This window comes from Hippopotamus amphibius, chromosome 8 (genome assembly GCF_030028045.1).
Source record: "Hippopotamus amphibius kiboko isolate mHipAmp2 chromosome 8, mHipAmp2.hap2, whole genome shotgun sequence".
Taxonomy (NCBI): domain Eukaryota; kingdom Metazoa; phylum Chordata; class Mammalia; order Artiodactyla; family Hippopotamidae; genus Hippopotamus; species Hippopotamus amphibius.
The window spans coordinates 126,596,342-126,621,937 of record NC_080193.1 but is presented as its reverse complement, the minus strand read 5'-3'; the positions used below and the strand labels follow the sequence as shown (position 1 = coordinate 126,621,937).

At 36.2% G+C, this 25,596-nt stretch overlaps 1 protein-coding gene across 2 annotated transcripts in view; it reads right to left on the bottom strand.

The window, feature by feature from the left end:
* The window catches only part of ATF2 (activating transcription factor 2), an 87,493-nt gene that overhangs the window by 47,582 nt on the left and 14,315 nt on the right, over positions 1 to 25,596 (bottom strand). For both annotated transcript variants that reach the window (XR_009055019.1, XM_057744333.1), the window contains exons 2-4: positions 21,604 to 21,702; positions 12,419 to 12,493; positions 8,833 to 8,902 (exon numbers count right to left, since the gene is read on the bottom strand). Coding sequence is in view for 1 of the 2 variants with exons in the window: in XM_057744333.1 (XP_057600316.1) it covers positions 8,833 to 8,902; positions 12,419 to 12,450 (102 nt within the window). In the remaining variant the exon portion in view is untranslated. The remainder of the gene's footprint in view (positions 1 to 8,832; positions 8,903 to 12,418; positions 12,494 to 21,603; positions 21,703 to 25,596) is intronic.

Here is a 25,596-nt window from a genome sequence, read left to right as displayed (position 1 = left end):
GGAAGAGACTGTGGGGCAAGTGAAATGAACCACCACCAACCACACCAAAGGCTGGTCTTCATCCAAAGAAGGTGATATTGCGTGTACAGTGGGATTGGAAGGGAGTTCTCAATTATGAGCTCCTTCCAGAAAACCAAACGATTAATTCCAACAGGTACTGCTCCCAGTTAGACCAACTGAAAGTGGCTCTCGATGAAAAGCGTCCAGAATTAGTCAACAGAAAGCACATAACGTTCCATCAGGATAACACAAGACTTCATGTTTCTTTGATGATCAGGAAAAAACTGCTACAGCTTGGCTGGAAAGTTCTGATTCACCTGCCATATTCACCAGACATTGCACCTTCGGATTTCCATTTATTTCAGTCTTTACAAAATTCTCTTAATGGAAAAAATTTCAATTCCCTGGAAGACTGTGAAAGGCACCTGAAACAGTTCTTTGCTCAAAAGATAAAAAGTTTTGGGAAGATGGAATTATGAAGTTGTCTGAAAAATGGCCAAAAGTAGTGGAACAAAAGGATGACTACGTTGTGCGATAAAGTTATTGGTGAAAATGAAAAATGTATATGTTAACTTAAAAAACCGAAGGCACTTTTTTGCCCCACCCAATATAATGATATTATTTATAAACGGATAAAATACACTGAAATTGACATTTGATACAGGTAAGTTTAACCTTGCCTATCATCTGAGAAAACTTATTTATCTCTAACAAGACATTTAAAAAGACAATGTCAAAAGGCAGTCAACAGGAAAAGATATACATGTAAAACGCATTCTTTTCTCAACAAATATTTACAAAGTAGCCACTACAAGCTAACTTTTTGCAGAATCTATTTGAACTGCTTTACCAGACAAATTAAAACGTTTACTCTAAAAACAAGTTTCGTAGAAAAATTATAATGCTAGTAACAACACAATGAATTCATACAATTTCTTTCTTCCAGGCAACTGAGAGCACAATTTCAATGCAAAATGTTATGGATGTGCAGTGTTCTATTAAACAGGAAGACTCTGAGCATACAGCTGAATAAACAATGGGAAAGGCAGTCAAGAAAGATAGGATAGGCCAACAAACTCTCTTAAAAGGTTAAAAAGGAAGGGTAACCTGACAAATGGGAGGGATGTACTTCTATAATAAATTAATTTGGGCTCTAGTATCTGAGAAATCTGTTTTTCCAAGGCTTGAACAATCTTATCAGAATTAACTTCCTAAGAAATCAGTCATTCTGCATTTAATACATGCATTCATATCTATGATATACATTATTATTCCTATTTAAAATAGATTAAATAGGTCCTAAGTTTTAAAGCCATCAGGCCAATAGCCCATTTTACTACTTCTTTCACTAGTTGAAGTATTCTATTCAACATCAGGAAGTTACTGATTAAACACACACACATACACACTCCCACTCCCACACCGTCACTGAAACTTTAAACAAAGTGATTCTTTAAATTTTCAATGAGAGCATCACCAAAATCAGCTATTATCAATAAAATATGAGTTTCAATGTTAAATGAATCTTTCACTAAATTATCTCAACTTTGTCTCTTTTACCAAATTCAGTGGATCATGTTAAAACTAATGAAATTAACAGAATTCTGAAATACCTAATAGTGACTGAGCATATAAAAAAAATTTTAATAGTCAACAGTTAAAATTCTTTGCACTGAATTCTATAGGTGTCTCTCTCTCTTAAATGACATTATCAACAAAATATATTTAAAATTTAAGAAATCTATTTGAAAATTTAAGTCCATTAAATGTTTTAAAGCTAAAATTCAAATTTGGAATAATGATATCATTTACTACTGACAAAAAATAATTTGTACTACCACCATCAAATTGGTACTTCTAAAACCAATTCTTATTAGAATTTTTGATTTCCTAGGAAATACTTCTAAAATCAATTCTTATTAGAATTTTTGATTTCCTAGAGACTATACCATTTCTATTCTAAGCAAGATTTAACAAATAGATGATGCTGACCTTAGCCGGGTTATCATTTTGGCCAGTAATAGTTTTAAGTATCTTAAGGATTATAGGCCAAAAAATAGTTAATAATACCTAGGATTGAAGTGTCTGTGATGAGAAGAGTGAAAATAAAAGATTGTTTTAGCTTTTAAAAACAATATGTATGAAGAACCTTAAAAATGTGTACACATTTTCACCCAATAATTTGATTTCTAAAAATGTATTTTGAGCAATTAGAGGTGCATATAAAGAATATTCATCACAATGTTGTGATTTTTTTAGGCCATAATAATTAATTTTTAGGCCATAAAATACAAATGGGTAAACAGATTATGGGACATATTCTGGCAATAGAATACTACATAGAAACTCAAACTCATGTTTTCAGTTAACACACAAAATGCTCATGATACATACAATGTTATCTGCATACAAATAGAATACAAACTATATGTGCAGTGTGATCCCAATTTTGTTTAAAAATAAAAGGGGGGAAGTATTTAGGAAATGTACCAATTGTTAATAGAAGTCCTCTCTGGATTTTACTTTGTACTTTTGTCAACATTTTCAGTGATACTTTTGTAATTAAGAGAAAATAAAAAACTACATACATATACAAAGACCTGTATTCAAATATACCTTGAAGCCGGAACATTCCATTTAGGGATGTTTCCCTATAAATTTAACACAAGAGTAGGCTTGGGTTCAAACTTATCTTCAATATTTGCAGGTTCTGTGACTGAGAGACATTCAGTAATATATTTAAGTTTGACTGCTCATTTGTAAAATGAGGCCAGCAGCACTCATTTCATAGGGCTGTTGCAGGATTAAATGACATAACCCACATAAGCTTCTTAGCACAGTGACTGGCTAAGTTAAAAAATGCTACTATCATTATAATTGTTTTTATTACTATAACAACTATTATATGAAACTTTAATTCCCCAAATCCTTTTTGAAACAAGCTGGAGCAGAAATAAATAATAGATGTGGTAGGTATACACTTGATAAATGTTTGAAAGCTCTATTCTGTGGTTCATAAGCAACTTTAGTGTGTGTTTCTCAGGTAGAGCTTTTTTGTTGTTATTGTTTTGAATAAAGCTTTTAAATTTACAGAAAAGTTGCAATAATAGTACAGAGTTCCTACACACTCCTTACTCAGTTTGTTTCCCCAATGTTCTCATCTTACATTACTGTGGTACATTTATCAAAACCAAGAAACCAACATTAATATATTACTGTTAACTAAACTTAAGACTGGTAACTTTAGTATTACCCAGCTTAACCAGACTCAGGCTCCAAATGACTTTTTGTTATGTTCCCAAATACAAAATCATCTCTGAAAACTATGAGAAGGACTGCTAGCTGTCCATTATTATCTATTACTCTTTTTCCTTCAATAGAAGAACTTCTCAATTTTAGGTAAGCACCTGGCTGCCCAGAACACAGACCACATTTTCTAGCTTTCTTTGCAGTTAGGTGGTCATATGATTGGGTTGGGACCAGAAGAATGAGTGAAAATTATCTGCATTACTTCTAGTTAATGCTTCTAAAATGATAGCTGTACGGGTGCTCTGCTCTGCTTCCCCTTCTCCCTCTCTTATTGCTGGAATGTGGACTTGATGCCAGGAGCTGGAATAGCCATCCTGGACCCAAAAATGGAAGTAGCATCTTGAGGGTTACAATGTCTCCACTTCTGGTTCTCCGCATTTACTCTTCAGGCTAACGCCAATCTCATTGTTGCCACTGCTGCTTCACTGAAGCTACTCTTACCAAGGTGTCTTATAATCCCCATATTTCTAAATCCAGTAATAAATACTGAATTCTCACCTTATCCTAACAACTATGATTACATTGTTCCCCTACACTTTGAAATACCTTTTCTACCTGACTTCCAGAACACAATTTTCTTCCCTGTCTGCTGCTTCTCAGCTTCCTCTGCTACATCCTCCCCCTCTTTCTGACTTTCACACTGGAGTGCCTTAAAGCTTAGCTCTCACCCTTCCTCTCTATCCATACTATTTAAATATAGAAGTAAAACTAAAGAAATATGGGGATTATAGATTACCAAACAAAATGTATTACAAATCCTGACAATGGAAAAATAATTACCAATCAAGGGAGGAGAAAGGAGAAAGAAGTATGAGGAAAAATGAATGTTAACTCCTTTCATAATAGAGAGTCTAAAACAATTCTAACTTAACACTTTTCATATTTTAAAAAAATATTAGGTCTTTTAAACAACCTCTGATACACATACCCACATATATTCTTGTATTCGGCAACAGGTTTCTTTTTCCTTTGTTGATTTTTAGTAAATTAAAAAAAAAAAAACAGTGTAATAAACCCCCTTGTACACTTACCCAGCTTCAGCAATTATCAACCTATGATCCACCTCATTTCATCTCTACTCAACATTCACCCAATGGATTTTTTTTTTTTAAGGCCGACCCCAGGAATTATTTTACCTGTAAATATTTCAGTATTTGCATGAGAGACTGTAAAATATGGCCACATATTCCCTCCATTATGGTATGTACCCTCCCTCCTTTGCAATGTTGGTTCTCCCATCCAGAGGAGGATACCTATTTCCTCAACCCTTTAGTTTGGCCTGGTCTGGTGACTTGCAGTGATCAACAGAATGCTGCAGAAGTGATGCCCTGTTACTTCCAAACTGAAGCTTCAAGGAGCTTTATAGTTTCTGCTCCTATTCCCCTGGAATACTACTGTCCAGAGGCTGACAAGTAACAAAATATATTGAACATATATCTAATAACCTTGGACATACATCTTTTCATAGTTTTGACAGCACATGTCTGGGATAGAGTTCCAGAATTGGGATTGTTGTGTCAAAGGGTAAATGCATGTGTAATTTTGCTACATATTACCAAACTCCCCCTGGGGGTATGGCATCTTGCACTTTTATCAGCAATGAATGAGAGTGCAGAAGTATTTTTAATATCACTGAAGTAAAATGGTTGCTGCTTTGCCAAAAGTATAAACATTCTTATGGTAGAAAATGTCAAAATAATCATAGATTGACTTATAGGCAGGATCATCAGATGGAAATGTTGCTGATACATATTATGAGGAAGAACAATGGGTGACTTCTGGGTCTGTAAAGTGCTGGAACACCCTTGTTATCTCTGCAGAAGTCCTTAGCCCTACGAAGGGCCTCTTTCCTCTTCCTGGCGGGCAGAGAGGTACTCCATCTCTCAGTCTCTTGGCCATTTGTGCCATGGACACAGACTGGGCATGTGCAAGGCAGCCTGCTGTCAGAACTTAAACAATGAATATTAAAAAGCTCCCCAGACTTTCTGGATCTGGCGTTGAGCAACAAACTCTTGCTTTACCCCTAAGATGTGTTGTGTAATGTTCCATTTGCTTCACCTTATTAGGCAAGGAAGAAAAGCCTTAATAGTGTCTATAAACAGTCTGGATGTGAATGAACAGGCTGTGTAATTTTTCTCAGCAATTTTAAAATATCTTCTTGACCTGAAGACTATCTCATTTCCATTTACCTCACTTCCCCTAATTTTACTGATTCATTCTTTCACTGGTTCTATCTCCCAGATAGGGAGAAAAGATGGCCTGGCCTTGGGAGTTGGGATGGAGGCAGGAGATGCGACAGTTCTGGGGCAGAGGCACCCAAAATGGAGAAGGTTGGATGGTACTAATTTGACTTCTTGGGTTCTCATCCTCCCTGATCTTGTTCACATTTAACCTTCATTTAGAAGCTCTCTTAAGTAAATTTAAATGTAATGCCTTTTTATTAAAAATGGCATATATATTACTAAAGACTCAATCACAAGATAACAATTCCAACAATTTTAAGCAGAAAAGAATAGGGCAAGGAATTAGGGACTTGTTTGAGACTGAGTTTCCAAGAATGATTCCTAGAACAACATAGCAAAACTGGTCATGGTCCAAAGGCTGGCTCTAGAAACATATTATATTAGTTGTAATCCAGGATTACAGGATCACGCTGTGTTGTCCAATCCATTCCAGCAAAATGGATGACCTGAGGAATACCATCTTTCCATTTAACTCAGTCCCAAATCCAAGGAGTAAATGTGTTTACCAGAATGAGTAAATCTGGTTGGTGGAACTGAAAATCATATCCAGAATTCTAGTTGAAAAGGATTTTGGAAATTGCAACTTTTAGCCTTCCTGAATTTATAGAAAAATGTATACAAAATATATGTCAAATCAGTCTATTTCTCCATTATTACCACCTAGTCAAAGCCACCATTATCTCTCACCTGACTGCTGCCAGTCTCTACTTTCACTGCCTCCACTATTAGCTCAGCAATGGCTTTTCATTGCTCTGTGAATAAAACTCAAACACTTTATCACAGTCAACAAAAACCCTACAGGTATGGACTCTTTTTATTCCCCTACCTTTCTGACCTCATCTCCTATCCTTTTCCTTGTTAATCATTATATGCTCCAGTCACAACAGTCATCTTTCTGTTCTTAAACACACCAAATCCATTTCCTCCCTCTTGGCCTTTATATCTGCTGTTCCTTCAGTCTGGAAAACTCTTCCCTCAGGTATGTGCAGGGTTTGCTCCCACATCTTTATTCAAATGTCACCTTATTACAGAGGCATTCCCTGATCAACCTATCTAAAATATCACCAATCCTGGTAACACCTACCATTACCCTGCTCAACATCATTGGACACCATGAAAATGAAAATCTTTAGATACCACTACATCCTCACCAGAATGATTAAAACTGAAAGACTATCCAAAACAATCCTGAAAAAGTAGAACTAAATTGGAAAACTCACCCTACCTGACTGGAAGACTTACTGTAAAGCTAGAGTAATCCAGATAGTATAGTACTGGCATAAAAGCTGACAGATTGATGAAAGAAACAGGATAGGAAGCTCAGAAACAGATCCATAGTTATACAAATCATTTGAGTTTCAATAAAGGGGATGACGTAATTTAATGGAGAAAGGAAAATCTTTTCAACAAATGACACTGGACTATCTGAGAAACCATGTGGAGAAAAGTGAGCTTTAACTCCTACCTCACACTATACATAGAAATTAATTCAAGATGCAAGAGACCCAAATGAAAAACCAAGCGTTCAGAGGAAAGCAAAGGAGAATATCTTTGTGATTTTAGGGTAAGCAAAAGTTTCTTAGATAAGTCACAGAAAGCAATAACCAAAGAAGAGAAAAAAAATTAATACATCAGACTTCATTAAAATTAGAAACATCTGTTGATCAAAAGATATTATGAAAGTCGAGTTGGAAACTACATTCCTGGAGAAATATTTGATGATGGACTGGAATCCAGAATATTTAAAGAATTCAAACAACACAATAATTAAAAGACAGACAACCCAATTTTTAAAAACAAGTAGAAGATTTAAGAAGACATTTCACAAAAAAATTAAGTATACAAATGGCCAATAAGCACATGAAAAAGTGCTCATCTTTTCATCAGTCATCAAAGGAGTGCAAATTAACATACTACATATCAGTATATATACAATGAAAATAGCTAAAATTAAAAGACTGACACCAAATGTTGGCAAAGATATGATACAACGGGACCTCTCACAGACTGTTGGTGGGAATGCAAAGTGATACCTCTGTTTTGGAAAGCAGTTTGGCTGTTTCCTATTATATATAACATATGATCCCACCACTACACTCCTACGTACTCACCCAAGAGAAAATAAACCATGTGTGCATATAAAAACTTGTACACAAACATTCGCAACAGCTTTACCTGCAACAACTAAAAACTGGAAATAAGCCAAATGTCCATAAACAAGTGAAAAAATAAACTGTGAAATAAGGAAATACTGTTCCTCAATGGAAAGGAATTAACTACTGATCACACAGCACAGAGAAACTGTGAATTAATTATGTGGAAGGAAAGAATCCAGTCAAAAGTACTTCTGTATGATTCCATTTATATAAAATTCTAGAAAACACAAACTAACCTATAGTGACAGAAGGCAGATCAGCAGTTGACAGCGGTGGGAGGGTGAGGAAGGTATACAACTGAGCATGAGGAAACGTTTGGGGATGATGAACATCTCACAATATTACCTGCGGTGATGGTTTTCTGGGTACATACATATGTTAAAATGTATCAAACTGTACACTACAAGTATGTGCAGTTTATATAAATTATACCTCAATTTAAAATATCAACTAAAGAAAACAATGAGAACCAAAGAAACACTTTAATACTTATTTATAGTTTGCATAAGTACTCTGTAATTTTATTACACATTAAATTTATTCTTTCATTCCTTAATGACTTATAGTTATTTTAAGATTAATTACAACGGTAACAGATTAATAATTTAATGGCCTGTTAAAAAACACTGAAATATTATTTTCTGAAACAAAACTAAAATATTATTTTCTAAAAATGCTTCTACACATGCTCTGTATTAAAGATGTTAGACTTAAGAATATTAATATATTAGTGATATGCTCAGAGGTAAACATAATTTCACAAGCATTCCACAAGTAAAATAATTTTCAAACAAGATAATGTATATCTGACTTCCAATTACACAGTTGACAATTGTTTTCAACCAATAATGGTCAAATAAGAATACTTTTAAACACTGGATTTTCTCCAGGTTTTCCATCTTTCCCTTACAAGACTTAATTTTTTTTTCTCCATATTAGACTGTATTCTTTAAAACTCAGATATGCTATTGAGGAAAATGAATTTCCTCTCCAAATTTTTCTGGGTTATTTCCATCCTAACTCCAAAATTGTACAAAACATTCTAAAAGAATCCTTTTAATGACAACATATACTGTCGTAAGTGTTTTAATAAATGTGAATATACAAAATAATTTATATATTACCTGGCCACATCCAGGGGCAGTACATAGAAAGGGTTTGTCATCACTCATATTCCACAGGTCCTTGTATTGCCTATAATAAAACATTAAGAGATGGCTAAATGTTTTACAGCACAGATTTTAAATAAAGAACAACTTAAAATGTAATATTATTTGATTTTCACTAAGCTTATTACCTTTTCTATCTGAATGTGAGATAAAACACTTTTACTGACATTTTAGCCCCATCTTCCATTTTCTTATTATGAACAAAGACATGTAACATGCAGATTTTATACTACAGAAAAAAATGTTAGGAACTCTGCTCTATCAGGCTAAATCTTTCCTGCTCAGTAGCATAAGTGCAGAAAGAATGAAATAATTAGAAAATCACCTCTTTAAACCCCAATGAAATAATGGACTAGGCAACTATCAGCAATATCTGATAAAACCATCAGGAGCAAAGGTGAAGGGAAGTTTATAATGGCTGGGTCAGGTAGACAGCATCTAAACTCACACATCAGTCTTAAATTAACATCACTAAAAGTGGGACAAACATTATGTGCCCCCTGATATGATGCAATAGAAAGCACACAAACTATTCTTGGGGGGAAAAAGTCAAACTTGAGTCTAATCAAGCCTCTGTGAACCCAACTACAGGAAATACAGCAGACAGAAAAACATGTCAAACAACACTACCAAGATGTAATTAGCCAAATTCTACAAGACAAAAGACCTTGTCTCTTCAACAAATAAATGTCATGGGGAACAAAAGAAAAGAGGAGGTAGAGGGGAACTGTTTCAGATTAAAAGAGGTCTAATAAACTTACTAAACAAAATGCAATATGGGGACTTTCTTGGATCCTGATTTGAACCAAGCAACTACAAAAAGACATTTTTGAATCAAAATTGTTTTCCTAATTTTTGATAAGAGACTTAAAGTTTCCAATTATTCCTTCCAATAACATGTAAGGTTTTTAAAATTTTTATTTATTTATTTATCATTTATTTATTTATTTATATATTGGCTGTGTTGGGTCTTTGTTGCTGTGCACGGGCTTTCTCTAGTTGTGGTGAGCAGGGGCTACTCTTCGTTGTGATGTGCGGGCTTCTCAGTGCAGTGGCTTCTCTTGTTGCAGAGCATGGGCTCTAGGCATGTGGGCTTCAGTAGTTGCAGCACACGGGCTCAGTAGTTGTGGCTCACAAGCTCTGGAGCACAGGCTTAGTAGTTGTGGTGCGTGGACTTAGTTGCCTCGCAGTATATGGGATCTTCCTGGCCCAGGGCTCGAACCCACGTCCCCTGCACTGGCAGGTGGATTCTTAACCACTGTACCACCAGGGAAGTCCCAACATGTAGGCTTTTATTTTGTTTTTGCTTTCTTCATATAAATTACATATAAAAACTATACGTGACAACTAAAATTTCTGTAATATTGTTTCTTTTTCAACACTAGGTTTGTTAACCTTTCAGAAATATGTTTCCCTTTAGAAACAGAGATGACAATCTCTATTATGGTCAAATTTGGGAAGTGCTAGAATACCTTTTTTGGGGGGGTAGGACTTTTCAGAGACTTAATATGTTCAAGAAAAATGACCAGAGGAGCACTTAGAATATAGCATTTTTGCCACATCCGTTTTCTATTTGAACCCTTTTTCATATCTCATGGGACGAGTATTATTTGGAACTCGTTTTAGGAGAAATCAAAATGCTAAAATATGTTTATATTTGTCATAGTTAAGTGTATTTTGATACTCTATTTGACAATTTGAAAACACAATAGGACAATCCCTATCAAATTACCAATGGCATTCTTCACAGAATTAGAACAAAAAATTTTACAATTTGTGTGGAAACACAAAAGACCCTGAAAAGCCAAAGCAATCTTGAGAAAGAAGAACGGAGCCAGAGGAATCAGGCTTCCTGATTTCAGACTATACTACAAGGCCACAGCAATCAAGACGGTATGGTACTGACACAAAAACAGAAATATAGATCAATGGTATAGGATAGAAAGCCCAGAGCTAAACCCACACACATATGGTCACCTAATATGTGACAAAGGAGGCAAGGATACACAATGGAGAAAAGACAGCCTCTTCAAAAAGTGGTGCTGGTAAAACTGGACAGCTACATGTAAAAGAATGAAACCAGAACACTACCTAACACCGTACACAAAAATAAACTCAAAATGGATTAAAGATCTAAATGTGAGACCAGACACTATAAAACTCTTAGAGGAAAATATAGGCAGAATACTCTATGACATAAATCATAGCAAGATCCTTCTTGACCCACCTCCCAGAATAATGGAAATAAAAACAAAAATAAACAAATGGGACATAATGAAACTTCAAAGCTTTTGCACAGCAAAGGAAACCATAAACAAGACAAAAAGACAACCCTCAGAATGGGAGAAAATATTTGTAAATGAAGCAACTGACAACAGATCAATCTCCAAAATACACAAGCAGCTCATGCAGCTCAATATCAAAAAAACAAAAACCCAATCCAAAAATGGGCAGAAGACCTAAACAGACATTTCTCCAAGGAAAACATACAGATGGCCAACAGACACATGAAAAGATGCTCAACATCACTAATCATTAGAGAAATGCAAATCAAAGCCACAAGGAGGTATCACCTCACACCAGTCAGGATGGCCATCATCAAAAAATCTAGAAACAATAAATGCTGAAGAGGGTGTGGAGAAAAGGGAACCCTCCTGCACTGTTGGTGGGAATGTAAATTGATACAGCCACTACGGGAAACAGTATGGAGGTTCCTTAAAAAGTTAAAAATAGAACTACTATATGACCCAGCAATCCCACTACTGGGCATATACCATAATTCAAAAAGATACATGTACCACAATGTTCACTGCAGCACTATTTACAATAGCAAGGACATGGAAGCAACCTAAATGTCCATCGACAAATGAATGGATAAAGAAAATGTGGCACATATATACAACGGAATATTACCCAGCCATAAAAGGGAATGAAATTGAGCTATTCGTAGTGAGGTGGATGGACCCAGAGTCTGTCAATACAGAGTGAAGTAAGCCAGAAAGAGAAAAAAAAATACCGTATGCTAAACATATATGTGGAATCTAGAAAAATGGTACTGATGAACCTAGCGGCAAGGTAGGAATAGAGATGCAGACATAGAGAACGGACTTGAGGACACTGTGGGGAGGGGAAGCTAGGACATAGTGAGAGAGTAGCACTGACACATACACACTACCAAATGTAAAATAGATGGCTAGTGGGAAGCTACAACAGAGCACAGGGAGATCAGCTTGATGCTTTGTAAAGACCTAAAGGGGTGGGGTTGGGAGGGAGGCTCAAGAGGGAGGGGACATGGGGATATATGTGTACCTGTAGCTGATTCGCTTTGTTGTACAGCGGCAACTGACACAATACTGTAAAGCAGTTATACTCCAATAAAGATATTAAAAAAAAATACAATAGGAGTATTAGCTAAACTACATACTAGATATATCCTTATTTATGAAAAACACTTGAAATATTTATCTAGAAATAACCTATAAAAATTTTTATAATCTAAAATATGAAAAATAGCCCAAAATACCAAATACTGCATACACACCTGGCAGAATTCACATGTAACTTGAATTTCATATGTTGAACAACTTATCACGTCCTCTTTTTCATGGCAAGGATACTGAAAAACAAAGTGATTTCACACTGTTAAATACAGTTTTGAAACACAGTAAAAAATAAAAGCACTCAAATAATTACACTCTCTGTAACACTACTGTCATCCAAAAACTCATTCACATTTAAGAATCTTTATAATAGAGCAATAATCCTAAAATATGAACACCCATATAAATGCCTTAAACATAGGTGTTAATATATCCAACTCCACCATAAAGAGAAACATTTAACTTAGCCTTTAGGGCTGTGGTTGAAGAGGAGTAATTAAAAAACTAAAATTCCTCACTTTGAAGTCTGATGAAAAGATGAGATCTAGTATTTCAACGTATCTATTCAGAAAGCTTTAAATTTTAAGAAATGCAGTCAGTGGTGGTCTGGTTCTCAGCCTAATTCATCAAAATCTATTTGTCCCATAATGTAGTTGATCTATATAAGGAGCACCCTATTTCTTAACTTTATAGCTTACTTATTTATTATTAGCTTAAGGACAAGTATAACATACTTATTAAACTACCTAGGTCAGTGGTTCATTTTTAAACTCTGCTAATCCTCCATTACATTCACTGAAACCCCATCTAGTGGCAAACAGAGCTAACTATATGCTTATTCACATAAGCCAATGGTTCATAGAGAAAATTTTTATTTTACATAATTTTACTTGTAAATGTGGTATCAAGAATGTCCTGCTCAAGAAAATTGGGTAATTCCTGTGGGGAAATCTGTAAATAGCTACAGCTCTGAGTCCTGGAGTCAAAGACATCTGATATAGGAGATAGGAAGAAGAAAGTTCTTTTCCTGGCCACAGGCAAAACTTGTATCTATCTCCTAAGGTTCCGTTTCATCGTTCACATTCAACTTTACCATGTTATCTGTGAGAAGAGGCGAAAAAGCACTAGAATAATCCAAAGGAAACATATAAAAGTTATGTTTCAGTTATTACCAGTAGAATGTGAACTCAATGAGGACAAGGAACTTATCTTTGGGTTAATGACCTAAAACAGTGCCTAGCACACAGTAGCATTTACTTACTAAATATTAAGGATGAATAAACAGCTGTATGATATGAGCAAGTCAGATAAGTTTAGTTTACATTATTTAACTCAAAAAACTTCTAAAACTAATAAGAAAATGCAGTTCATTGCTTTGAAAATTCAAAGCAATATTTGAACTAAGTTGAAGAAACATTTAAACACTAAACTCATGCCAAGACACAAAGGTGAAAAACAAACAGTTCCTCCACTTTCAGAAACTTTTAGTCAAACAGAAAAACGCAGAAATACAATCTCAACTCAATCTGGTAAGAATAAGAGTTAAAATATTAGAAATACAGACGGAGTGCAGGGACCAACCCTACAGTTCTAGAAAAGTTCTGAGGGAATTAACCCTTGGTATGCTTCTCTCTCACCTTTTCCAGCTGCCCCCGGCCCTGCCCATGACTACTACTGTCCCATTCTTCCAGGAAAGAAGTTCCTTACCTACACAGCAGACTACTTCCTAGCTAACCCATAAAAATTCCCATTCCTTACACTATTTCCTAATACCTAGCTGAGGTAGCTCTAAATATAACAGTCAAAGCACCTTGAGACATAAATGATGATAGTTCCTCTGGGAGGCTTAAATGCTCTTTGTCAATCTAACTGAATCTCAAGCCTCTAAATCCAGGCTTATCTCCCTTTTATATCAAGGCTGCAAATATGCTCCTAGGAAAGCAGGGGAAGGAGGCTTTGTTCAACTGTAAATTGTCAGAGAAAACATCGACTGCAGATGGAGAACTGTTACTATACCACACCACTCTCTGGCAAGCATCCACAACCTATACTGGTAGGAAAATCACTGTCAGGAAGATACAGAGCAGGGTTCTAGGCAAGATTTACAAGAAGTCAGTTTCTTTGGTTTCTCTAATCTCTCTCGTAACTCTTCTTCTAACACTCCATCTTCCCTACCCTCATGATTTAGTGCCAAAGTTCCCCCTTTTCATCTTTTAACCACCAAATACTTGAGTGTCTCCTTTGTGCTTTGCACTATACTACACGCTAGGGACGTAGTGGTGAACTAAGATAGATATCTGCCCTCAAGAAGCTTCCAGGATAGTGAAGGAGCTTACACTAGCTAATCAAGCAACCAGCTCAGACTCCTCTTTCCAGTTTCTAAGACAATTTCACATATGAACATGTGTATGTTCTTCATATTTTCTCTATTTCATTGCTATAAGGCATTTAATTTTAGAACTCCAAAACTTGGTCAAAGATGTACTTTAAATTTTGTTTGTTAAAACACAGCCACAGCAATATCCACTACTAGGTATCGAACATAAATAACCAATCTTACATAATTCTAAAAAGCCTTTAAAGCTCAAGTTTAATTGGAGTTCAGAAAGAGGTCATTGTTGTTTCTGGATAATACGAACTAAATTACACTTACTGAACTAAGATGTTATATGGAACTTCAAATTTGCTCCCAGGAAAATACAGCAGAAGAAAAAAAGAAGTCACCCAAAATACCATCACTCAGAGATAACTACTGTCTAACATTCCAGAGTACATATTCAGTCTTATTAATGTGTAAAGATAAATAAAAACTTTTTAACTGTAAAAAGAGAATTACAACTTCCTTTAAAACACAATTATCTAAATTCTGCCATTTCATTAAATAGTAACATCATTAAATATTAGATTTAATTTTTAATGGCTATATAGTACTCCAGCATACAGATATAACTAATTCTCTATTACTGGATTTTTATCATCAATGAATATCTTTGAGGACAAATCTTTGTGCAATATCTGTAATTATTTCCACAGGATGAATTTCTAGAAGTGAAACTGCTATATTAAAGTGAAGGCACATTTTTAAAGTTTTTGATTTATATTGCTAAACTGTCCTCAAATATATAGCACTGACTTCTGCTTTACCAGTAGTGTACAGAAAGATCTCATTTCCCAATACCCACACCAACACTGGATATTATTTAACATTTCTGTCAAATTAGTGAGAAAAAAAATTTTAAGTTGCATATCTTGACACACAAATGAGGTTGAACCCTTCCATATACAAGAGTGAGTCAAAAATTATTCACACTCTGGTTATATTAAAACTTCTGCTGGCCGCACTGTCTTATCAGTGCTTTCCATTCAAGGCTACTGTCTCCCCAGTCACTGCTGTGAAGCTGTGAACGTGTCACATCAGTTCATTTGTAACTGTGGTGCGAGCAAAAATGGATGCCCTGCTTCTGATTTGCATGAAAGAAGAGCAGCTTGCAGTGATTCATTTTCTGTGGTCTGAGGATGCACCTGGTGCTGTTATTTATCGAAGACTTTGTGTGCAGTATGGAGAAGGTGTTTTGTCATGGAGACGTGTGTATGAATGGATAGGGAAGTTCAAGGAAGGTTGTACAAATGTTAGGCATCATGAAGGAGCCAGATGCCCGTCCACGGCTAGTGACAACATTGAACATGAAATGATTCTGTCAAATAGACGAGTGACAGTGGATTATATGGTAAATCACTTGCAAATCAGCCATGGCTCTGCTTATGAAATAATCCATGACAGACTTAGGTTTCGAAAGTTTGTGCTGAAGCCTAAACTTGGGATTAAATGCAGAGGACTGCTATCCAAGGGCGTTGTGATCTTGCATGACAATGCATGTCCACACACTTCTGCCCACACTGTTGACACTTTGCAAAAACTTTGTTTTAAGGTGTTTAAGCATCCTCCCTATAGTCCTGATGTCCCATCAGACTTTCACCTGTTTGGTCCCCTGAAAGCAGCCCTATGAGGATGAAGATTCACTTCTGATGAAGTGAGGACAGCGGTGCATTCGTGGCTCAAAGCTCACCCTAAAACATTTTTTAATGAGGAAATACAAAAGCTTGTTGACAGATGGACACAGTGTATTGAAAAGCAAGGAGATTATGTCAAAAAATGATGTATTTGTCTTTTCTAAGAGTTAACTGAAATAAATTCTACAGCCAGAGTGTGGATAATTTTTAACTCACCCTTGCATATAATGGTCCTTTGCAGTAATCTGTAAAACGCTTCCTTTGCCCCTTCGTTTTTAGAAAATTGAATGTATTTGACATAGAACAGTGTGTAAATGCAAGGTGTACAATGTGCTACCTTGATACATTTATATACTGTAATACAGCTGCCACTGTATTATATTTATTTTATATCACATAATTACAGTAGAATATTATTGTCTATGTTCATTATACTGTATATTAGATCACTATGGCTTACTAGTTTGAAGTTTGTATCCTTAAGCATCAACTTTATCCCTGCCTTTTGTCCATTCAAAAAAATAAAATGTTAGCCCCAAATTCTCTCTCTTGAATATAGATCATAGGCTCTTTCTTATAACATGGATTTCTGATCATGTAGCTCATTGTATTCCTGATCTAGTCCTAACTACGCAAACTACAAATGAGGTCCCAAAGGATGAAATGACTTACTCAAGGTTAACAAAATGGTACAAGAAATTTCTACTGCTATACCTGCTAGCTGGTATGCGTTGCTATACTGTGCATATCAACTGTTATCCCTTGCAATTCTCTGCCTACCAACTATACAGCAATTTTATGTAAACCACTTTTTAAAAACTAGTACAGACTCTTTTGGGACTCGTAGAGATACTCGACAAGTAACTTGTAGAGTTACAAGCCAAGCCTCCAAGGGAAAACATATATAAGGGTATCTTCATGGGAGACAGATCAAACATGCTATTCAGGGGGCAGCATGTCTAAGTGCAGAGTGTGAGAACCTGGGCAGGATGAGAAAGGTGCCCATGGGGTGGGGGTGGGGTGGGGGCAACTGGGCTGGACAGGAGTCTGAGTTAGGGAAGGAAAGACCTGTCCTTGCATGGAAGGGGAAGTAGCCTGATGTGGGATGTCAGTGCCCAAGAAGGGTGAAGAGGCATTCACATTAGGTAAAGAAAAGGGATGGCACCAGCCCAGGATAGGATATCAGGGCCCAAGCAGGAGCCTGTCTACTTGATGAGGAGGAGAGGCTCTGGTAGCAATAGACAATTTATTACATATACACGAAGGTACTGACTAAATAAGTGAATTTATCAAGGATATAGTGGATGAAAGTAAATTCACACCATAGGTGAAGGTAATTACACAGAATGAATCTTGTTATTGGATAAGATTTGGAGATATTGGTGTGAACTCACGACTTTGAATATTAATACATAGATATAGAAATACAAATAATAATATGTATATATATGCATGCATATACATTCACATACTTTCCTAGCTGTGTCACTGAGAGGGCCTGGGAACACTGATATCCCAATAGCAATAAGCCCACTTATCATCCAGACCTTGATGTCAAAATACCATTCTCCACCAAAAGGAACTTGGGATCCTTGAAGAATTGGCTGCCTCGGGGGCTAAAGCAGGAAAAATACAGGATGGGCCTTGCATATCTTGTGCAAGAAAGCAAAGAAGGACTTACAGATTTAGCCACAAAGTGGCCAAATCTTGGACAATTTGAGAATCAAAATGATAGTAATAGATCATATTGTGAATAAAATAGGATGCCATTTATTTGATATAAAAGATACACACCAATATAGAAGAATAAACTGAAAGTTTGATAAGATAGGATATTTACATCCTCTCAAAGTATCTCCCTATAAAATACATTTTAATTACTAAAGGCAAAAGAGTAATATACAGTACAAAAGCCTCACAAACATCACTTTACTCAAATGATCCAAGTTAACAACACTAAAAATAAGGGAAATCAATATCAGTATCATTGCAACCGAATGGCTGCAATGAGGAGGACACAGCATCACTTTCATGATAGTCGTGCCAAAGATACATAACCTGAATCTAACAACACCAAAGTGAGGTAAACTCCTCAAAATAACTGGGACTTAATGTTCAAAAGTGTCCAGTCATCAAAGTCAAGGAAAGATCAAGGAACTGTTTCAGACTGAAAAAGATTAATGAGACATGATAACTAACTGCAACATGAGATTCCAGACTGAATCCTTTTGCTATAAAGGACAGACATTACTGGAATAACTAGCAAAACTTTAATGTAATCTGAAGATTAGATGGCAGCGATATTTCAAAGTTAATTTCTTGATATTCATGGTTGTATTATGATTTTGGAGGAGAATGTCTTATTGTATAAAATAAAGTATTTGGGAGAATGGGACATCACGCTAGCAACTTACTCTTAAAAGGTTCTGAACTAAAAAAATTAAAAATAAAAAAGGAAAAACTTACAGACGGAGTTTAAGTTTTATATAAATAACATGTACTTTAATAATTCACTATATAACCATTATATAATTAGTACTATGTAGTTTTTAGCAGTAGTTATGAGAAAAATACTAAAATATACAGATTCCCTAACAATTCTCTACGTATTTCTAATTTATAACTTTCACGTTATGAGATGTCAAAGAACAGGGACTTCCCTGGTGGTCCAGTGGTTGAAACTCTGCGCTCCCAATGCAAGGGGCACAGGTTGGATCCCTGTTCAAGGAACTAGGATCCTACATGTCATGCTGCTTGGCCAAAAGAAAAAAAAAAGGAGAGCAATGTCAAAGTACAGAAAAACTATGTTCTGTACTAAAAGGTTAAGAGCAAACAGAATCATACTATAGTAGAACAATTTCTGTATCTGAATAAGGACTCAAGGAGTGATGTGAGACAATTATTTTTCCTATAGACAACTCCCTTGTTTAAAATATGAAATGTGGGTTAAATCTGTTAAGATAGACAATCTTTCAGCTGTAGTATCAATATTCCCATGCCATTTTGAATTATATCATTCAAATGATGCAGTTGATAAAAATATTTGCTCTTATTACAACTCTTATCAAAAACAAGTAAGAAGGAAACCAGCTTACTTTACAGAAACTAGTGTGAGTAAATGAATCTTTGAAAATAGAGGTGGAAGGAAATGAAATAATTTCTGGTGACTAATTTCAGAAATCACTAGGTTCTAAAATGTGAATTTGACTGATCTAGTTAGTTACAGAACTACAAATGCTGTAACCTCTTACATTTAAAGCATGTATTCAAGTTTCAAAGCAGACTTCTAAAATATGGATAATATTGTTATATACAATGTACAGAATTCCCAAATATTTCTAATACAAAGAATTTATTTTATGACATTTATTTGGAAGACATTTGACTGTCTATTTTTTACCCAAGACTACATTAAGAGAGATGGTCCCTAACCTCAAAATCAGATTAGTAAGGAAAACAAACAAGTGAAAACAATACTACTAATTCAGTGATATACATATGGTAATAAAGATGTACACAGGTGCTATGGCAACACAGGGTAATAAGGAGTATACTGGAGCTGGTCATCTCCCCTCTGCACCCATAGTCTCCTCTCAGATCCAGACTGCCAGCAAAGGGCAATCTTATATTTCTATCGCCTGACAAACCTGTTTCAGGTGAACCAGGGGAGACACCTGAACGAGTTAAGCCAATCAGATTACCTCTTCAGCAAAAGTATATTAAAAAAAAAAAATCAGACTCAGGACTGCCAGATATTTTCCGTCACGTTCATACTTATAAGAAATTAATGAAAGCCAGAATGGAGTAGGCACAGAAAAACAGGGATAAGAAACCACAGCAAAGATGAAGGAAAGAAGTTTCTGTGATTGGGTCATGTGTGAATCTTCCGCATCCTGAGTATAAGCTTTTTTTTTTTTTTTTTTAAGTTGAATTTATCTGATTTTCCACCCCCTAACTAAGACAAGTACCTAGCCAACCCTGGAGGGAGGGCTGGGAAGGGTACTGAAGGAAGTAATGCCTGGGCTTAGTCTTCTCAAAGAAGAAGAGATGATGTTTAGGGCAGAGGAGACAGCATGCAGAAGAACAAGAAAGCAGAGTACACTGAAGGATCTCTAACAACTTCTGATGGCTAAAGTAGGGGATATATGGTTGAAGGGAAGAGAGGGAAACAAATCTTGAAGAGCATTTAATACCCCAGCAAGGAGTTTGAAGTCCAACCTCACTCCCCCATCCCACCTCCACCCTGAGGTTATAAACTATGGCCCACTGCCAAAACGTCAAGCTAAGAAAGTTTTTAAATTTTTTAAAAGGTTGGGGAGTAGGGAAGAAGATGCAACAGAAACTATATATGACCCCCATAAAGCCTAAAATCTTACTATGTGGCTCTTTAAAGAAAAAGTTTGCTTAACCCTGCTGTAAAAAATGGAAAGACTTTAAATAGGTGAATTAAATATTCAAAGGGGCATTTTTGCAACATCACTAATAGAAGTGTGGAGGATGGATTAGTGAGAGTAACACTATGCATAAGAAAACCAGTACAAGTTACTACTAGATTCAGGAAAGAGAAGGATGGTTTATAATCAAGCAGTGCCAGTTAAAATGAGAGGAAAGGACAAGTTACGGGAAAAAATGCTCTTATGATAAGCTCTCTAATCCTTAACAGTGTCTGCAGACCCTTGCATGGACTGACCTCTGCCACCCACCCCAATCTTGTGATACCTCGATCTCTTGGTTGTAAGTTATGCAGACTTTTAATAGGCCCCCTCTCTCAGCCCAGAGTGCCCTTACTTCTCACTCACCTGTTCCCTTCTTAGATAATACCATTCACCTCTGATCTTCCTCCATCCATTATCCTCCTACCCTAAAATTCGGGTGTCACATTTACTTAGTCATTCGGTCAACAAATATTTATTGAGCACATGCAAGAGGGTAGGACTTTCTGTCCAAAACATTTTTGAAATACAGAAATATCTCAAGGATTAATTCCTGTTACTATCCTTGTAGAATCCTAGGAGAGTTGGGACTTTCATATTGGGACCCTTTGCTATAGAGGGCTCCCTAGTCAGACAAGTTTAGGACCCTCTGGGTTAAACAAAATTACGTACTTTTATGTAGTCTTCACTGTGCTTTTATATGCTGATATCCACTGCAGCTCCAAAAGGACATTTCCAAATTTTCTGCATCTCAGAATTTTTTTTACTAAACACTATAAATAAGGGAAGACAATACCATTCTGAGGGCTACTGTCTGGAAACACTTCTTGACTCTAATAATATCTGGGAGACAAACACAAAATAAAAGACCGTTTCTGCCGTAAAAACTTAAAATTTCTTACCTTTCTAGCTGGTGGGCCATGAGCTTTATTTACTCTGCTGCCAGGAATCCCTCAGCTCTAATCAAGTAAGCAGCACTTCAAGTTTCCATCTAAGTATCCCTAGGGCAAAGGAGAGGCAGAAAAGAGCAAACTCATTACTCTGGAAGATCTAAATAGCTCCACTACAAAAATTTGTAAATGTTTATTTTATATTTTAAAATGCACGTGAATTTTGCCTTCCATTCCATTATTTTTTAATATAAAAATTAAGGTTCCCTCCAAAATCTTTAACACTCCAGGAAATTGTTTATCCTGTGGCCTCCCATAACTCATGGCACACTGCCATCTATCAGAAGTGTACCAGTTTCAAGGATGGAAGCATGGCAATGGAATCTTGGTGAAAAGAGAAAAATAAAACTTTTTAATATAACAGAAGGGAGAGGCAGTCATAGCTGAAATGAAATGGCAGTGCTGAATCTGAGCATCAAAATTCTTAAGAGTGGAGATTAATAGTTCTTGTATCAGTGTACTTCACACAACAGTTTATGTGCTTCTTATTTGGAAACAAGCTGACCTTTTTATATCTGGTATCAGTTAGGATTAGGTTCAGCTGTGAGAAAACTCAAACTAACAAAGACTTAAATGAGTCAAAAGTCTGTTTCTCTCACATGAACACAGGCAGTCCAGAATCATGATCATTAGGAACCCAGGCTCCTTCTATTCTGTTGTTTTGCCATCCTCAACATATGGCATCCCCTTCATGGTTTAAAATAACTGCTCAAGGTCTAGACATCATATCAGATGACAGGAAGGAAAATGGGGAGATGAGCGGTAGCCCTCCTCTAAGGACACTTTTCAGAAATCTTACAGGAAACTTCTATCATGGCCAGAACTTAAATCACATGGCCATAGCTAGCAGGGAAGCTGGGAAATACATTATTTCACCATATGCTTAGAAAAAAAACTGGAGCTTCTATAATAAGGAAAAAGAAGAGAATGAATATTGGTGAACAATTAGTTGTTTCTGCCATCATACTCAGCTTATTCTAAAATGCTAAGATGGTTGGATACCTTGTAGATACGCCTTATCAGTCCATTGAAGGGAGCTTTCAAAAGCAGAAACTCCTGCCAGTGGCCAAGGAGCAAGACCAATGTTAGTAAGGACTTCTCTAAATATGCAAGACCAATCTGTAGGTGACAGAGTAAGAAGGAAAAATATCTGAAGACCAGAATAACAATACAAGAGTAAAGAAACAATCTAAATAGTTGTAGTTTGGGAGGATAAACTCACTAGGCAGTCCACAAAACTTAGGAATGATTACACATAGGACCATTACATAAATAATGGAATGCCTAAGGTGAGATTGGGTAAGAACTTGGCAGAAGGCCATTACCAATTGCACTAGGAAAAGGCAGTGATCCCAGGAGCAAGATGTTAAAGGGAAAGTCAACTCTCCCCTACCATTGTTTGAGGGCTGAGCTCCCACACATGAGGGCCAAGCATGAACTTGGAGATTTCCTTACTGCACAGACTGTTGAAAAGAAGGATTGCACTTTACCTTGAACAAGGTTGGCCAAAACAGCCTTAATACATTTAAAATTTTTGATGCAAATACCAAAAGCTGTAAGGACTCTAATTTCAAAGTTGGCAACAAAATCCTGTTTTATATACAGACTGTTCCTTAAAGGAAAAGGGACCAGAACAGGATATTTAGCTAGACAAATGTAGACTGGGGACTATGAATGGAGCAGAAATTCAAAGGACAAATAGCTCTGTGGGATACCTTAAAGGTTCACATCTTCCAGGTAAAGAGAAATTTCTGCAAATTGTTTCTTTCAGAGAAATGTTTAAGTATGGCTTCAGATTTTCCTATGGAGTATTTGTGTTCTTAGCTCAGCAGTTGTTTACAAAAGGCCAAGAACTTACACTCTAGACAACAGCAAGACAGACTTCCGGTCCTCACTGCAAGCAAAAAGCAACAGCATTAAGCTAGCCAGCTGTGCCTGGCATATACAGCTCATGTTTTATGCATGCAATGTTAAACTAATCATCCAGACTTTAAAAGACATTAAAAATAAGGTTTTTTTTTTGTTTGTTTGTAACTTGAAGGAAACAGATGTAAGGAACCTCTCCTTTACTACTACTACCCTACCGTAGCTATTGTATATGTATTTCTTATATTTGGATATAATCAATGGCTGGGTAAGGGGTAGGATCTCTGCTAAAGGGGGCAAACACTGCTAATGGCAAGCATTCTGGAAAGAGAAATCATGCCAAGAAACAGGGCCCAAAAGGTAGACATCAGTGTGAGAAAGGAATTCTCTCTTGGACATGAACTCAGTAGAGTCTACTCAAGGACAATCCTGCATAGTAGAGGGAAGCTGATTTCTGGCCTTGTGGGAGGACAGAACTAGGCAGGTGGGGAACAGACTTTCAAGGTATCAATGTTCAGACATGTGTATGTATTACTGAAGGTACACTAAGACTTTCCAAGGGACTCCTGAGTGAGGTAAGTTTTAAGAAAATCAATTTCTGTATCTTCAACTTCCTGATGTTTGCTTTCCTAAAAATAATCTGCCTACTTTCGCAAAGCCCTCATTCTTCCACATTTCAAAAGAAACCCATACCTCTTAGCCATACCAAGTCTTATTACAATGCATTGCCCTAGATGGTAAAAACCTCCATGGAACAAAACAAAGGGCTAATTTAAAATGAGTGTCCTAAAGCCTCCATTAATCAAGGCACCATTAAACCTCAGGCTTGTCTTTCCCTGTCCTATAAATACTGCTGCTAAAGCAAAGTGTTGCTTTAAGAATGGTGTTTTGCCTTGTGTTGAGGAATGTTCTGAGTTCAGATATGTTGTACAGTATGATGACAGTAATAAAAACCATTTCATTTAATGATTGCTTCTTCTATTCTCAAAATACTGTCCAAAAATGCACTGTCCTGAGAGTGAGCTTCATGAAAACAAAGCAAAGAGGAAATCAATAGGAAACTTTGAAAAGTTCAATTTATATTTATTGCAGAGAAGTGGGATTAGGTGATCAAAATAGTTTAAAACATTAAAATACATTGGATTCAAATAAAATTACTTTGAATTATAAAGTAAGTTCAACAAGAAAAAGAAACAACAAAAAATGCCCAAATGTTAAAGGTGAATTCATTCAAGTTTTTTTTTTTTTCAAGTTTGTGTTTTAAAACAATGAGTATCAAATCACTAAGGATCACAGCTGACCCTTGAACAACTCAGGGTACCAATCCTCCTCACAGTTCAAAACCTGAGTGTAACTTATCGGCAGTCCTCTGTATCTGTGGATACTCCATTTTTGCAGTCCTGCTCCTACTGATTAAACTAACGGCAGGTGGTGTAGTACTGCTGTACTTACTACTGAAAAAAATCTACATATAAGTGGACCCACACAGTTCAAACCCATGTTGTTCAAGGATCAAATGTACTTATAAAAGAATGGTGTCAATGTCTTGAAAAGACAGAAATTACACTTTTTTCAACTATTTAAACTTATGAAGAAAAATTTTAGGAATCAACTTAGAAATGTGCAAGAGTACACAGTTTATCAAATTTCTTTTCAGGAGTATATATATGAGTGTACTAGGCAGAAAGGCCCCCCAAAGATGTCCACACCCCAATCCCTGGAATCTATAAACAGGCTATGTTTACATAGCAAAATGGACTTTGCAGACAAAAAGAAGGATCACAGATTCCAAAACAGTAAGATGACCCTCGGTTATCCAGATGGGCCAATCTAATCACATGAGCCAGTAAGAGTGGAGAAGTTTCTCTGTCAGAGAGATTTTGGCAGTAGAAGTCAGAGATAAGCATGAGAGAGACTTTACCTGCCATTACCAGAGGGGGCAGCACTGAAAGCATTTCAGCTTCTATGAATGAAGACCAGGCCTGGCTGACAGAAGGGAAAGAGGGACCTTGGTCTTACAACTGCATGCAGTCAACAATCCAAATGAACTGGGAAGTGGATTCTTCCTCAGAGACTGCA